The following is a 17093-nucleotide window of genomic DNA, read 5'->3' as shown; positions in this document are numbered from 1 at the left end:
TAGATTTACTAGGTATATTAGTCAACGCTGTCCATCACATTCTTTTAGGTTTGGAATGCTTCCAGCTCTTCTAGCTTTCAATGTTTCACTGAGAAATAATTAATTGTTATTCTAATGGCTTTACTTTATACATGACATATTTTCTCTCTTGCAGCTTTTAGTGTATTTTGTTTATTGTGTATACTTTTCTGGTTTTGTCTAGTTTATGTTCTGTGTGCTTTTCGCATTTGTAGGGGAATGTGTTTCCTTAGTTTGGGGAAGTTTTCTTCTATGATCTTGTTGAAAATCTGGTCTATGCCATTGACTTGGATTATTCTCCCTCGTGTATGCCTATAAATCAAATGTTTGCTTTTGTTCATGGTGTCACGCATTTCTTATACTTTCCTTTCCTGTGTATATGCTTTTTAATTGAAAATTTATTATTTTCCCATAATATAACATGTTATGGTTTCCCCTCAACTCTATTCCTCCCAGCTCTTCCCCACTTCCCCCTCCCTTCCAATCCAGTCTCACTAGAAAACAAATAGGCTTCTAAGGGATAATAAAAATATAATAAGATAAAACAAAAACACATTAAATTTGGACAAAACAAACAAACAGAAGGAAAAGAGCCCAAGACAAGGCACAAGAATCAGACACCCACTTGTTTACTCACTCAAGTGTCTTATAAAAACTCAACTAGAAGCTATAATATATATGCAGAGGACCCGATGCAGACCTGTGCAAGCCTTGTGCATGCTGCCTTGGTCTCTGTGAGTTCATGAGCTTTGATCACATTAACTTAGAGAACCTAGTTCTCCTGGTGTCCTCCATCCCCTCTAGTTCTTACATTCTTTCTGCCTCCTCTTCATGGGTATATCTGAACCCTGGGGGAGGGGGTTGATGCAAACACCCATTTAGGGTGGAGTATTACAAGGGCTCTCACTCTCTGCATGATGACTGGGTCAAGGAAAGCAAAACAAAACAAAACAAAACAACCACCACCTTACTTCCACTTGATGATTCCCCATCTCTGTTCTCAATTATATCAGTTTCTCTTCCTCAGCACACTTCAAAGTCCAAATGCATTATAGTCTAAAATCAAATACCACTCTGAGTTAAAGTTTAAAAAGAGCAAAGCTCTCTTAGAGTTATACAGTATTGACAATATTTGATCAGTACCTGTGAATGGGATTGGGTAGGTATCTCAAGCAAAGATATTAATCCTATAATACATTTGTTATTCAATGGTGTCTAAAATAGGAAAGTGGATTTTACTTCATCAAGATTCAAGGAAAATCTATGCAGTTTTCCAGAATCCTGAATGCAGGATCTATCTTCCCACACGATAGTAATTTAGGCACTGTGTACTTATCCTATCTGGGGCAGGAAACATCGCACATGCACTGTCTCATTTCTTACAGAGTAGGCTTGAGTCCTTGCTGCCCACCAGAAACATTCTAAGTTGTGTGGCAAGTACAAATACAGCACTGCCTCTCCTCCAAGATGTGTCAGTCCTATGAATCTCAGTAGATGTCCATCTCCCTTGCGCTCTGAGGTCCCAGCACTTAGCTGCAGCACTGGTGGCAAGTTCTCTCTAGTACCAACTTTTCGTATCTTGGGGACAGACAGAAGCTTTTCCAGTCTTGTATTTTAGTGAGTGTTGCTACTGCCCTTACTGAAGACCTACTTGTAATTTATCTTCAAAAGAAGTGACTCCTGGTCTTTAAATATGTGTTTGTTTTGGGTTTTTTGTTTTGGTTTGGTTTGGTTGTTTTTAGTTTTGTTTTGCTTTTGGGGTTTTGGGGGTTTTCTTGGTGTGTGTGTGTGTGTGTGTGTGTGTGTGTGTGTGTGTCTTTGGGCTTTTTTGTTTGTTTGTTTTTTGTTTCTTTGTTGTTGTCGTTGTTGTTGTTGTGTTTTTCTTGTAGTGGATTGAACCCAGAGCCTTCAGTATGCTATGCAGTTTTCTCATCTTTATTTCAACTAGATTTATGTCTCATATTTCTAAATCAATATGGTTTTGGTATTTCTTTTGTGGGGATGTGGATGGTGTGTGTGGAGGGTATATGTATATACAGGTTGTGTGGCTGTGTGTATGTATTATTTTTCAAGATGGCCTCTCACCAATTGAGTTATGCTAGCTATCTTTTGAGTCCCAGGAATCCACTGACCTCCACTTTTTCCCTACACTGGAATTACAAATGTACATCAGCATACCCAATTTTTTATATGGATTCTAGGATGAAACTCGGGTCCTCATGGTTGAGTTGCAAGCAATGAGCTATCTTTCCAGTATTTCTTAATGCTGTGTTCCTAAAAGTAATAAGTACCTCTGCCATGTGTTTCTCAAGATACCATAATTGCTGGCTTTCCTCTGATTTTGAACTTTGATGTTTCAGATATGTTCTGTCAAGGAACAAGTAACACCTACTTTCTTGCTTTGGAAATTATATGAAACTAAGAAGATCTTTAAAATGTTCATTTTGCCAATAACACGCAGGTTTTTAAGTGTTCCCATAACCTTCACAGAGCCTGTGTGGTTTTAGAACTCTTAATCCATCTGGTCTCTATTTTGTAAAACACTGTACATTTGTCTTGCCAAACTGTACAGTCCATCCCCCAAACAATATAGATACATTCATATTCACTAATAGGAGCATGGCCTATTCTAGTCTAGTTAAGAGTGGCTCATCAGAGGTTTGGTTTTTTTTTTTTAAGAACTAGAAAATAAAAAGCACTTCTCTTCCCCCATATAAGTAATAAGCACAGGAACACACATCTGACAGACATCACATACCATGAGAGAATCACATGACCAAATTTGTAATGAAAAGCAACTGTGTCTGTCAAAGCATCATCTGGGAGAACTCGGTATTTCACAGAATAGTGGGCCAGGTGGGAACTCCTCCTCAACATCAGAACTCTGAGTTTATGATAAATTTCTTTCTGTACACATATAGCCAAGGATGAAAAAGTTCTGTCTGGGAGAAGGGTTTTATGTTTTGAACACTCAGGAGTTAATTATAACTAAGAAAAGGAGTTAGGTGGTCAGTCAGTTTAAATGATGTGTTTTCTGTTATAGGGGGTTGCTTCTTAAGGAGAATATTTACCTGAACATCATTTTCCTGTTGAAAGACTGTGTCTCCAGACAGCTTCTCCTCCAGAGTAAACATAAGCACCTCTCCTACAAGAGGAGGATGCTTTCATTCCTAACTGCATGAGTGTGAGTTCTGACATTTCTCATATTATTAAATATTTAGATTGTAAACGATCTCAAAACAGGCAGTTCTTCAAAGAAAAACAAAAGCAGTCAGAGCCTGAACATTTTTTTCTTTTGTACTAAAACCTCAAGTTTACTTTGTCAAACTGCCAAAGTGACTGTGAACACTGCCTCATTCACACCTGCTATGGCATCATCAGTTGAGACCATGAAAAAGACACTAAGAAGCTAAAAGTGTATCGTTCATCTATGTTCAGCCAGCCAACAGTACAGAAGGCCAGATGGCTCCATATCACTGTGGCCTCACACATATGTTCATAGTTAATAAAATTAACTGTCACTACTGCTTTTTAACTCTCAACACTCCCTTTTTATCCATCCTCGCAAATGAGACATACAATAAATCTTAACAAGAATCACTTAATCCCAGACACAGAGGCGGCAGGGTGGAGCTGGCCAAACAGGAAACCTCACAGCTGCCCTCTGGGGTCTCCTACCTCCCAGAGGTTGATGCTGGTTATGCTTGTTTCCATGATAGCTCCAAGCTTCTGCATCCACTCAGTTAGGACTAAGGGAGCCTACATAGGCCCTGTCCGAGTGTCAACCTTTACAAACCTTCCTGCTTTAGTTGGTCTTCAGAGTACCCCTATGGGATTTGAGCAGAAGCCCATTACCACCTCTGGTGGGATCTCAAGTAAGACGGCTCCCCCTCCCGAGTCTTGCTCCTTCCTGGAAGGGACAGCAATCCTGCACCCGGAACTCCCTCCCAGTCCCAAGGCTGCTGATGACCAAGAATTAGGCATCTGCTGAAGTCATCATGTGGAGGGGCGGAGACATGGACAGAGACTTCCACAGGAGTGTGCACATTTACTCCTGAGTGTGAGCACATGTACAGGCACATAAATTTAAGTTCAAGGACAAGTTACTGGGGAAAAGGATTTCTATTTTTGTTTCCACAGAAAATGAAAAGATGTGGATTCCTTCCAGACTAATGTGGTTTGATCAAGCCAGACCACCTGAAAGAGAGTACCAGGTGATCCTACATTCAAAACAGCTGGACAAAGCAGCCTTACAGACTACAGCCAGGAGTTCTACATCTTCTTCTAATCCTGCATGACAGAGCCCCTTACCAGCAGGAAGTAGTTTGGAAAGAACAACGCCCAAATTCCCAAATATTGTCTATAAATGTTTGTTTTCATTTAAATGGACTTTGTTATATAAAATAAATTTTAAAAATTTAAAAAAAAAGAATCACTTAATCCATTTTAATTCTCTAAGAAGTATGATTCTCATACCAACCTTAAAATAACACTTTCATTCATAATTATTTTTTTGGGTAGGGAGAGAAAACTCCCAATGAAGGGGGTTTTGCCTGTAATCTCAGAATTTAGGATTCTAGAAAAACCTTATGCTTTTGCTATAATAAAATAATCATATAATTATTTTTAAGATTGTGGTAAGAAAATAAAGCACACCATCCCAATGAGTGCCTCACTTACAGAAGCATGGTTCTATATGCAGCCTAATTTATAAACAAACCAATAGGCTCTAAGAAAGTTGGATTCCTCGGCAACTTGTAAAGTTTTCTGTAAATTAACCTCAAGTGTTTTGAGAGAACAATTACTAATTGGTTGTGGCTTGGCTTTCCTATCCAATTAAAGGACTATCACATAATATTTTGTAACATTTTTCCTCAGAGAAGCTGTGCACTGACATTTGTCTCCATGAGGCAGTTTTAAGTTTGAAGGATACACATTCTTCATTTTTCATTTTTGAAAAGCATTTGTAAGGTATTTAATTGATCATTTTAGATAAAGGGAAGACAAATTTTTAAAGCCTTATCATCTTGTAATGATTCAAAGACTTATAATAATTCAAAGTCTGAAAAATAAAATGTCTGAAGGCCCAAACTAAAGAGAAGTATTATAAACAATAGGTCCCCTATTTTACCTTCTTCTGATTTAAAATGGGGTATACCTGCTGTATGCAAGGAAAGAAGAGAAGGGGTATAAATTTAGCTGCAAATAGTACCTGGTGTTCTACAATATAGAAAGCAAAGTTTATCTATCACATGAGTATGACAGTGAGTCACCAAAACCACAAGCTGCTTTACTCATCACAGATGTCAGTTAAAATATACTTCCTCTTAAAATAGCAAAATGCATTGAGGGAAGGCACTAAAGGCTTAAGAGTAAGTGTCATGACTCCTAAGAGAAAAGAAAGAGTCAGACTCTGGGGCCCACAGTTGAAGATCTGAGGCATCTATAGAGGTAAAATGTGAGAAAGAATTGTGCACATGAGAAATATGTCATCAGAGGGGCTTGATAGAATGATCTAAATATAAGTGTATACACAATTAAAAAATAAGTATCTTCAAAAATAAGATTATAAGTCTAATAACATATAGAAATTTCCTTATTTGCTCATTCTTCATACTCTATTAGCCCACTGAGTGAGGGTCAGGAGAAGAAAGTATACTCATCCCTGCCTTGGTCTCAGTTTTACAGGCAACATGAAGCAGATGTGGATCGAAGGGGACTACTGTGAAAAAAGCTTATTGAAGCAGACTTGACAGTAGGTCTTGTTGTTCTGCTCTCTGAAGATGCCTTTTGACAGCTGTGTCAGGCAGAAAGCACACACAAAATGCTCAGGGTGAAACTTGTGCCCCATGGCACTGATGCAGCGGCCAGTGATAGGCTGCCCGCAGCCACGGCAGATGGTCCCTCGCCGGTGATGGTAATGAAGTTCACAGAATGGACGGCCATCCAGTTCAAAGAAGGAGCCAGAAGAAAAACTGCAGAAGCAGTCCTGAGGATTGAGTGAATACAGGCAAAAGAAATGCATGTCAAGAGTGCATGTCAAGAGATAATGCCACCAAATAAAACTTTCATCTTCAAAATCCCTGCCAGTTACCTGCCAGTTGTAGGATTTATCTCAGGTACTTGACAAACAAAAGCTAGATTTACACATTTGCAAAACTGACCACCAAATGCTCACAATGGGTGCTGTGTGCTATTTTTCTAAGTAAATAAAACTAACATGGATCCCTCACCTTGGACTAGAATCCATCTTACTAAGTAGCAACTAGTTCTCTCAGGGAAGAATACTCTTTGATTTTCCCTAAAAGTGAAGGTAATTGAGCATACAAACCCCACACACAAAGCATTCTGGGTGCCAGACAGTGTTCATGGCTGAAAGGTAGTTTTCCAACACTGGGCGGTTGCAGCCACCACACTTAGGTGAGAACATGGCTAAGAAATCTTTTCGGCAATATGGCTTGTTATCCTTCTCATGAAAGCCTAAAAAGATAAAAGTCAAAGATTCATAGTTGCAGTTTCTTAGTCCTTTAAAACTATATTAGAAGAAGACATAAGGCCATTATTGTCACCTCTCCCAACTTTAGGATCCCCATGTTCAAAAAGGAGATAATACAGGTATCTGTCAGCATTGAACCTGGATCACAGCCTAAGTATTAAGGGCTATTTCTCCTTAACACCTTGATACAAACTGTTTCCTTGGCCTGAAGTTATGTCCCTGACGTTGATGTAACTATAAGTCCACTCAGATAATCATCTTCTCAGAGGCATCAACCCAGTTCTTCTTTGTCAGATCATCTGTTTTCATTGTCTTTATAGCACTTACTTTATTTTTAATCATGGTCTGCGTCTGCCTTCCCTCACTGAACATTAGCTCTGAGAAAAACTAGGTACCATTGGTCTTGCCACATTACCCCAATGTTTAAAATATTTTAAAATACAATAACACAAAATAGTAATTATCTTTGATAAGTTATCCATTGCAAACTACTCAGTGGAGAAGATAAAATTCATATCCCACCCCTAACTTAAATGCATCCTAAACTTGCTCCCCATGGGAACTGAGAGGTCAACTAAGTGTGAATATCCTAACCAAAACTGTAAAGATGAGAATCTACCCTGTGCCTCACCAGTCTAGTGGTATGCAACAATGTGTGTTTAGTGGATTGATCAAGCTGCCTACTCAAGAAACACTCTAAAAATCAGATCACAAAAGTATACTAGGAAGTCAGGGGATTTTGACCCAAATCACTTAGTTTCTCTTTTGCCTTTAGTTCTTGTCACTGTTAGATGTAGCTTGCTTCACTCAGTTATTCCTTCTCTTAAAAAAAAAATGGATGAGCTTGCAAAATTAAAAGGCCAATAAACCTAAGAATCCAAACTAGTAATTTTATATCTGCCCTGTGTTGTTCCTCTTGCTTTACTTTTCTTTTTCTTTTCTGACCCATTCAAAAGATTTCTAGAGTCTGTTTAAAGAAAAGTGAATGTCAACCCCCCCTCCCCTGCCATTTAAGGAAAAAGACCCACAAGCATCTGTTTTGCTTTTGTGTAAAACAGTACTCTTTTTAATTTCAGCATGCTTCACTCACCTGAGAATTTGTTAAAATGTATATTGCTAGTTCCTTCCTACACCACCCCTTCCTGCCCAGTTTTTATACCATGTGTCTGGGATGGTACTGAAGAGTCTGCATTTTTTAAATGCCAAGTGATGTAAGTTGGTATTTCTTAAGAAAGCTGCAAGGCATGCCACCTAACCTAGGTATGAACCCCATTTAGGAATCTGCAGAGCAGTTGGTCTCCAGAGTGAGACAGTAGGAGAGTAACAGCCTCCATGTCAACTTGGGTGAGCCTTGGGGGTGGGGGGGGATCAAAGCAATCCACCAAACTTGCTGTAATGTCCCCATACTTAGTAACCCAATAAATTGGGAAAGTTTCAGCATTACTGTCCCAAAGGCTCTCTCTGGGGCCAATTACCTCACGAGAGTGAATGAGAGACACTGACAATTAAAAGTTACCACAGAGACAGGAAGAGTGTTATTACTCCAGTGTGACTCTTGGCCACTGGGGAAATTAAAGAGCACCTGCATGGCTGAGATAATGAACAATTAAAAAGAAAGATGGGTAGCACCAAAGACATAGTCCCTTAGGAAAAATGCTAAGGACCAATGTATTTAGAAACTTGAGCCTTAAAGAGGGATTCTCTGAACTGAAGAAGAATGCAGATGAGTTTAATTTCCCTGGAGGTTCCATGGTTTAACTGTCATTATTGAAACTCTGTATGTGTCTATGCATCCTGGAATAAAAGTCAGGATGCTATCTAATTAATGGACTGACCATACAGGAGGAGACCCATTTACAAGAAAGCCAGTGAAAAGAATGGAACTATAAACCAAAAGGAGGTTCTAGATAATAAATGGATCCATTGCCATGTCTCTCTATTACTATATGTTTTCAGTGCAATTTCATGCTTATTTTAAATCTTAATGACCCAATGAACCCTGTCAGGTTAGGAGGAACCCAATTCAAGAACAATGAAACTAGAAATGCTTCCCAGTCATACTTACAGCTGAACTTTTTTTTTTTAATGTATCTATGGCTGTTCTTCAAATGTGCCCTTTGCTGTTTCCAGGCAATTTCTATATCATAATTATCAATGAACAGTGCTGTCCACCTCTCCTCACAGGTCCTCAATGATAAATCAATATACGATTACACCAAAGTCCAACTGAGGGAATCACTGCATTCACTGGGATTATAGAAAGAGTGTAACCCTAAAGACCCACACCACCAGGACGTCTTTCTGAACATGGATAATAACTTTCCTATAGCTGCATAGATGGAGTTTCTTCTTCCACTAACCTTACACGCACTATATGTTCTCTTGAGAGCATGAGACCATGTACCACTAGAGCAGAATCACATTAAAGTGACCCTCCTAAACCTTTTCTATGAAGGAATACCTACAGCCAACAAGCCCTATTAGGGTCTCAGGCAAGTAGCCACCCCTGCCCAGATGGAGAGGATGGCTATTATGCTTAGAGAAAAGCATTCTGCAAGAAGCAGTGTTCATTTAATGGTTATTTATTAATTTACTCTAATTAATTCTCATATTTCTATTGCTATTGATATAGTCAAACAGGATAATTTTAGTGTGACTTAGATTTACTCAATAAAAAAATGTTGCCTAATTAAAGTGCAATGTGGACATGAAAGACCTACTGATTTATTAAGTGCATTGAACAAGCTCCAGTACACAGGCAAATCGCTACAAAGAACTTTGTTAGTACATTATGTCAGTGCTACTGCTTCTGGCTCTATTGCACAGTAAAATACAAGTTGATACTCAGAAAGTAAGGAGATCTATCAATAGGAGAATTGAATCTAAGTCAAACAGCAGTTAGAATGTGTTAGCTAAAGTGTGGTGTGGAACTTACAGAAATGAGACCTGAATTCAAATTCTATCCCTTCAACCTTCTAGTTTTATTTTAGGGCAGATGTCTCAATAAAGTGCTTGCCTTGTAAACACAAGACAAGAAACTGAGTTAGATTCCCCAGACAGAACCCACCAAACAAATAAATATGCAAGCAAGCAAACAAACAAATAAATAAACCAGGCATAATGACACATATTTGTAATCCAGAAATGGGTATCTTGGGACTCAACAGATAACCAATCCTACTTGGCAAGCTTCAGGCCTTATCTCATACATACACGCGCGCACACACGCACACACACACACACACACACACACACACACACACACACACATACACAATGTTATACATATTTTCCCTCCAGTATCCACATGCATGTGTGCACCTACGAAGTGTAGGAGGTCATAATCATATACATAATAAACCTGAAGTCAGCCTGACTCTGCTGCTCCAAAAACAGAAGGAACAATAAAAAAAAATGAAGGACTATTCAGAAAAATACATCCTTGCAAACTGTTGAAAAGGGTCACATAGAAAAAATAAAACAGGGCTGGTGAGATGGTTCAGGGGGCAAAGGCTCTTACTGCCAAGCCTGAGGACCTGTGTTCAATCATTGGGAACTATGTGGCAGAGGGTAAAAACTGACTTGCCTTTTTTTCTTCTGACCACCACGTGTACATTATGGCATGCTCAAACTCACAGAAAAAATAAAACTGCAATGAAAATTTGGGTAGTATAAAATATGAAGATAAAATCTTAATGAAAACCTCTCAATTATGGAAGCTAAATGTAGTCTTAAGAATTATGAGTGCAAACAGTTTCCACTGTATATTAAACATAATTCCTATAGAACTCTATGCTGAGGTAATTCAAAAAGTAGTGACAGAATAAAAATGGGTAAGGAATTATCTAAATTATGGAAGAATCACAAAGAAAAGGAGAAATGGGGAAGAGATGCCACTATGCAATATCGGTAAGGGGTTTTGGTGGTTGCTGTTTTGTTTATTTGTTTGTTTTTATAATATAAATTACAGGAGTGGCCTCTAACTCAGGAACTAAGGCTGAAAGGGATATCCACTTTCAGTGCTGGGATCCTCGGCATGAGATTTCCCAGTAACTGAATGCAAAGTCCTCCTCAGCTTTAGATAGGACTGGCTCAAAGTCTGTGTCACAAAACACAGGGACTATTTGAAACTATTTAGTAGAGACTCTGGGTGCTGTAGCATACCTAAGAAATGAGTCAAGCTCTCCACTGGGAGAGGGGAAAGGAGAATTAAGAAGAGCTGGCAATTTGACAGCATCTCTGCCATTGAAGCTCTCTTCAGTGGGTCTCAACAATCAAATAAAAAAAAATCAGCAACAAAAAGTCATCTGTGTGGAAAGAGTGCTTTTCAGGAGGGAGGAGGTAAAATGAGGCAGATGAGAGATTAGAGAGGGAGTTATAGTTATCAGGATGCATGTTACAAGAGTATGAAGTTATCAAAATACACTCAAAGAAGGAAGAAAAGAAAAAACAGAGGATCTGAAGAGAAAGGCAGTAACAGCCAGGGGGACATTCAGGAGAAGGACCAGAATGACTACTACTTAGGACAAAAGCATTTCAGGTTGGAGCAGAAGGTTGGCCTCTCTTGCCAGCCAGATCACCAACAACATAAAATGGAGCAGACTTATTAGTAGATGTGGCTGACTGTTTTGATAAGGGTTTCATGGTTGTACCAGGTAAATTCACAGTAAGTATAGTGAAAATTAAACTAGAGGAAAGCAACTCAAATTTTAATTCCAAGGGAAAAATTGATTCATAACTTTAATAGGAACTCAATGTGGGGGGGTATATGTGTTTTCATGTTTGTGTGAGTATGTATGTACCATGATTCATGTATAGAAGTCATAATAACTCTGATGGCAGTTATTTCTTTCCATGTTTGAGACAGTCTCTTCTGTTTGCATTGTGTACATTAGGCTAGGTAGCCTACGAACTTCTAAGGATTCTCCTGTGTCTGCCTCACATGTCTGGTAGGAACACTTGTGCTGCCAGGCCTAGCTTTTAAGCAGATGCTAGGGATTCAAACTCAGGTCTTCTTCATATTTGCGCATCAAGTGCTTCACCTACCAAGCCATCTCCTGAGGCCACAATCTGTCTTTAAATGATGAATTTTCACTTCTTTAATTTAAAAAAAAAACAAAGTCAATTTAAAGATAGCATTGTTAGGGAAAGGTAGAGAGATGACATCTAGACATGGAATTGGCTGGTAAGGGGCAGTTCTGAGAACAGGAACCCAGCAGAGATAGACCGGTCCCCAAGGAACAGTGCTGCTCACCTTCCCATTTCTCCCCCTGGGGTTGGTTAGAGTCTCCCCTCTTACCTTCTGCACCAAACACCTCTCCACAGTGAGAGCAGAAGAAGTGTTCTGGGTGCCATGTCTGGTTCATTGCTGTCAGCACTTTCTGGAAACAAGACACATGGAGAAGTATTGGGAGGCTTCGAAGCTACAAAACATGCTAGTGTTCTTAATGGGTGATCAGACACTTCATGCAAGCTGGCAGGGTAGGGAGTTACTCACATCCATGATGGGAGCAGCACAGTAGGCACAGCGTGGAGAGAACAGGTGGTGGTAGTCCTTGGAACAGTAAGCCAAGCCACTCCGTTCAAAGAAGGGATTGGAGCCAATCTCCTCCTTGCAGTGGGTGCAGACAAAGTGCTCTGGGTGCCAGGATTGCCCTAGAGCATGGATCACCTGGGGATACAACAGAGCCTGACATGGCAGTGCAGTAGAATGCACCTCTAGAGGGCACTCTGCATGCTGCATTCCATGTAGACGACCTGAGTTATACAGTAACAAGGCCCAGACCTAGATTACCCTAAGGCCATCTGAGACCATGCTTAAAGGATAGTAAAAGGGACAGAAGTGCCATCCTGACTAATCAAGAAGCCAAATAGATTTTACGCCTCGACTTTGAACACCTCGCCTCTCAACCTTCCAGAGTTCAGTTGGAAAGCCCTGTGCTGTGGATTTGGTGATAACGATTCAGAGTATGTCTCTGTATCTCTGATTAAAGTTACATTTAGCTGGAATTGCAATGAATAAATTCAACTCCAGAAATGTCTGAAGAGAGGGAGCAGTGAGAAAGGCCACCTCAGTAAGAGCAGTGAATAAAAATGATTAGGAATTCAAACTCAGAAGCTAGACAATCCTGGACTCAAATGTTCTCTTTGCTTTTTTTCTTACCAGATCTCGGTCTTGGCAGCCAATGTCTCTGAGCTCTTGATTTCCTTGTTTTTGCAAAAGACATGATAATAAATCCTCCTTAAAGGTTGATTCAACTACTAAATGCAGGAATATTTACAGAGCACTTAGCTTAGGGTCTAGAATGCTATAAGCAGTTAATGGTTGTTAACGATTACTAAAATACCTTAGAATACAAAGAGAAAGAGCCATTCTTGAAAACAGAGAGAGAGAAAGAGAGAGAGAGAGAGGGAGGGAGGGAGGAGGGAGAGGGAGGGGGAGAGAGAGAGAGAGATTGATTGGACCAACATCCTGGATCACTCCACCTTCCCAGCAATTGGCTTCTGGCAGGAAGCACAGTGGCCCTTGGGCACCGTGGCAATCCCAAGATCTTGGAGTTCCTGTTCCAAACCCCCAAGCATTGAGTCCAATGACGCCTTGTGGTCCTGCTTGTCTGGTAATTGTTTACTGCTGCCATCTGCTGTCACTGAAACCTTGGACAAGGAAAGAACCATAAATAGAAATCACCCTGTGTGCACCTTTATTCATTCTGGCATTTGCTATACAACCTATCCTTTCATCTCTGATGACTGATCTTGTTGCCATCCCCTAACCTTCCTTCAAGTACTGGAGACACACAACATGAACACAAACAAAAAAAAATACACTTTTATTTCCATCTCTTTTTAAATTCCTTGAGCAAAACGAAATCTGATCACTTGCCATTTACTTGTAATCTGTATCAAATGTACGAAGATTGTACTCTTTGTAGCTCTTGCAGTGACCCCAGGTGAAAATTAGTCATCTCTTCCTTTTATTCATGTATTAGTTGCCAAGCACCTAATTTGTCACAGACAGTATTCCAGGAACTTGTTATGAAGCAGTATACAAGCATGCAAAGTTTCTTGCCTCATGGAATTTTCATTCTATGAGTGGCAGGTAACCAACAAATACAGGAAAAAAGTTGCATGTTATATAATAGATAGTTGTGATGGTGGGTGGTGTGGTCAGTAGGAAATTATTTAGAGGAAAGTGCCTCTGCACAAGTACTTGAGCATATGAACTCAAGAACCCAGAAATACCTACATTAGTGAGGCGGTCATTCCAAAAGAGAAAGAAGGTCCAAGGGGTGAAACCATTTGGCACACTGGAAAAAAAGTTAAAAGATCAACAGGGCCAAAACAAAAGCACTAAGAGTGAACATACATGAGAGTGTGAAAAGAAACCAAAAGTCACCTGGGACCTTTATGGCAAAAGTTTGATTTGTATACTAAGGTGGTAAGTCTGACTAAGGGTGGCAAATCTGAGAATGAGGGAAGATTATAATACTTACTAATGATTTGTATAATGTTTAAAGCTAGTGTTAAGTGAGAAGGTAGTGAGATTGCATTTATTCAAAGACAGATACAAACTTATTATTACAAATTACTCAAGTCAGTTTTGCATAGACACAGACACACAGTCTAATTTTTTTCCCTCCTCATTTCATGTTCTCTCCTTTATGGGCTGTTGCTACTATCTACCTGCCTAATGTTTATCTGGTCAGGTAAATACAGTGGCTCTCCACTGCCTGCCCATCAAATTATTTTATCATCAAATGTATATTCACAGCTTCACACCCACAACCCTCACATTGTCTTCCCAATCTCATTTTCTATTTCACAGTTAAAAAAACCTTCTTGTCAAAGCAGGTGGGTTCCCAACATTCTCCTGAATGGCTCTGCTAATATCTGACTTCAGGCCTCTAGTTATTTGATGTTCACTGCCTATAATATTCTCACCCATTATGCTCATTTCCCTTCAAAAAAATGATCCTCATACAGATTTCTTTCCTCCCCTTTATATAATGGAAGTTAGTGTTTGAGAGGTATCTATCCAAAGGATTAATGTCCAGAGGTACCAAAACAGTTACTAATTTTACATGTGAAAAAAGCTAATTAAAAATATAACAATTTATTCTCCCCATCTATGTCTCTTGTTTGCATATTCCAAAATACTTCCAGACACATATGTAAAATGCAGAATATCCTGACGCCCTGCAGGGGGCAGAATGAGACAATCCAGAACAAATGATAAGGAAATGGTTTACTGTAAGCATTTTTGTACTTTTGATTTTGTGTATTGTATATGTGTTGTTTAGTTTTAAAACATACTTTTTAAGTTAAAATTTAAGTACACAAAGACACACCTTAACAAGAAAATACAGCATGAATTTCTTAATGATTGTTTTTCTAGCATCATCAACTATGAAGCACAAATCAATTCATTCAATGTTGGTGCAGATGTTAGCTAATTATACAATATTAGCCATCAGAGAATCTCGTTTTGTCCCTCCAAAAACTATGTATCACTTTCTCACTGTGTGATAGGTACTAAGTGGGATTTTGGGAGTCTCGTACAAATACAGTCCCTGCCCTCCTATACCATACACAATTTAACAATCTGCCTTAAGTATATCATACTGATTTCACAGCTATGCACCTTAACTTCCAACCAGATTTTAAAAGGTTGGGTTCTCTATATTAAGAATTCTAGATCTATGCCTTTGATTTTGATAAATGCTTAAGACTCTTGATCTGGTTCTCTCTCTCTCTCTCTCTCTCTCTCTCTCTCTCTCTCTCTCTCTCTCTCTCTCTCTGTCTGTCTCTCTGTGCCAGGACCCATGAGTTTGCCATTTTTACTCTATAGACAAAAAGAAAGAAAAAATAAAAAAGAAACCCACACATTTTATCTCAGTATGGTCTCAGAACTAATCCTTCTACTTTGGCCTCCCTTGCCCCATGTCTCAGCCTGCCCACTGGCTCCTGTCCTGCTCAGGCATATATCCTTAATGGACTCTGTATTACCATGCATTCAGTGCAGCCTCTGCCCTCAGGGATCTCTCCAACTCATATCATTATGTGTCCAAACCTCTCTTCTTCTTCAGTGTCTATCCTAAATCCTATCATCACAACTGCTCTGATAAAATCCACTTAACCTATCACAATCCCTAGAGTTTGCTCCACTCACTTTGGAAAACCACAAGCCATTTATTCTAAAACCATTGCAGATTTTATGACTGACTATATCAAGAACACCCCAATCTCCTCCAGGTCAAGGCATATATATATATATATATATATATATATATATATATGTATGTATGTATGTATGTATGTGTGTGTATATATATATCATGCTATCTCTCATGTCCAAATGAGTTTTTCCACTGAATTAAATGTTATCTAGGAAAATGAACACCACCTTAGAATTCCCAAGCAGGGGATGAAGAACCGACCAGTCTAACTTGGTGCCTCTCTGGAATGCAGACTTTATCCTCCAAACTGCACCTACCTTGGCTTGCATTTCACTCAGGTGGGCCATGAGCTCATCCAGCTGAGCAGCTGCTGAGGTTTTAGGAGGTGGTACTGATTCCTTTGGCTCTTGGACCTCACTAAAAACAGAAGAAAAAAAGTTGTACCAACACATGAAAGCTCAAATAAATATTAAGTTACACATAAAGTATCAGAGGATACAATTTTACCTATTAACCTATAATAAGAATCTAAAAACCAGAGACACTGAGTATTTTTAAATACCTGTCATTCTAAATATCTAAATAAGACCTCTCTGCATTATATATCTGTCTCTTCTTGGCCACATAGACAAATAGACAGACAGATAACTATAGATAGATAATAGCCTATTTGTTCTCGAGTATATGAAGAAAAGAAAAATGCTGGATATGTTTCCAACTACTACAGTCCAAGAAACCTTAGAACAGAACTTTAAAGCCATAGCTTGTATTTTAATAGAAATTTTAAGAAAATTTAGTCATACACAATAAAAAGTTTTAAAGGTAACCAAGGAACCTGAATAAGCATTCCTCTAAAAATGACTAACAGTCATCAGGTATACAAAAAGGTGATCAACCTCATTAATTACGAGGAAAATGCCAAACCAATATTACTATGCGATATCACTTTATACCCATCATAACATGAGACAAATTCTGGCCAAAGTGTAGAGAAATAAAAGCAATGTAAACTTCCAGTGCTCTGCAGGTTCATGTAGTCAACATGAAAAACAATATGAAGGCTTCTAAAAATAATGATAAATAGAACTACCATATGACCCAGCAGTCCCTCTTCTGTGACCCTATGTTTCTTATAGTGTTATTTACATACCCAAGATATGGAAATAATCAAAATGTCTGTGGATGGATGAATTAATGAATTAGGAAAGTGAAATTGTAACAGATGGCACAGATACTGAATATAATTCAGTCTTAAAGAAGAAAGAGATCAAGATATTTGATGCAACATAGATAAGCCTAAAGGACATTGTGCAAAATGAAATAAGGTAAAAACGTAAAATGAATATAAAATGATTAAATATATAGAAATATAAAATAAAATAATGGTTCCTAGGAGTCAGAAA

At 38.8% G+C, this 17093-nt stretch overlaps 1 protein-coding gene across 3 annotated transcripts in view; it reads right to left on the bottom strand.

The window, feature by feature from the left end:
- Window positions 1-5287: 5287 nt before the first annotated feature.
- Lpxn (leupaxin) overlaps window positions 5288-17093 on the bottom strand; it is a 33344-nt gene continuing 21538 nt past the window's right edge. For all 3 annotated transcript variants that reach the window (XM_051194021.1, XM_051194020.1, XM_051194019.1), the window contains 6 exons: window positions 16008-16107; window positions 13001-13168; window positions 12012-12185; window positions 11814-11895; window positions 6350-6498; window positions 5288-6007 (listed from right to left, as the gene is read on the bottom strand). In XM_051194021.1, the coding sequence (XP_051049978.1) occupies window positions 5738-6007; window positions 6350-6498; window positions 11814-11895; window positions 12012-12185; window positions 13001-13168; window positions 16008-16107 (943 nt within the window). In that variant the 3' untranslated portion in view covers window positions 5288-5737. The remainder of the gene's footprint in view (window positions 6008-6349; window positions 6499-11813; window positions 11896-12011; window positions 12186-13000; window positions 13169-16007; window positions 16108-17093) is intronic.

This window comes from Phodopus roborovskii, unplaced genomic scaffold (genome assembly GCF_943737965.1).
Source record: "Phodopus roborovskii unplaced genomic scaffold, PHOROB, whole genome shotgun sequence".
NCBI lineage: Eukaryota > Metazoa > Chordata > Mammalia > Rodentia > Cricetidae > Phodopus > Phodopus roborovskii.
This window is presented reverse-complemented; position numbering and strand designations above follow the sequence as displayed.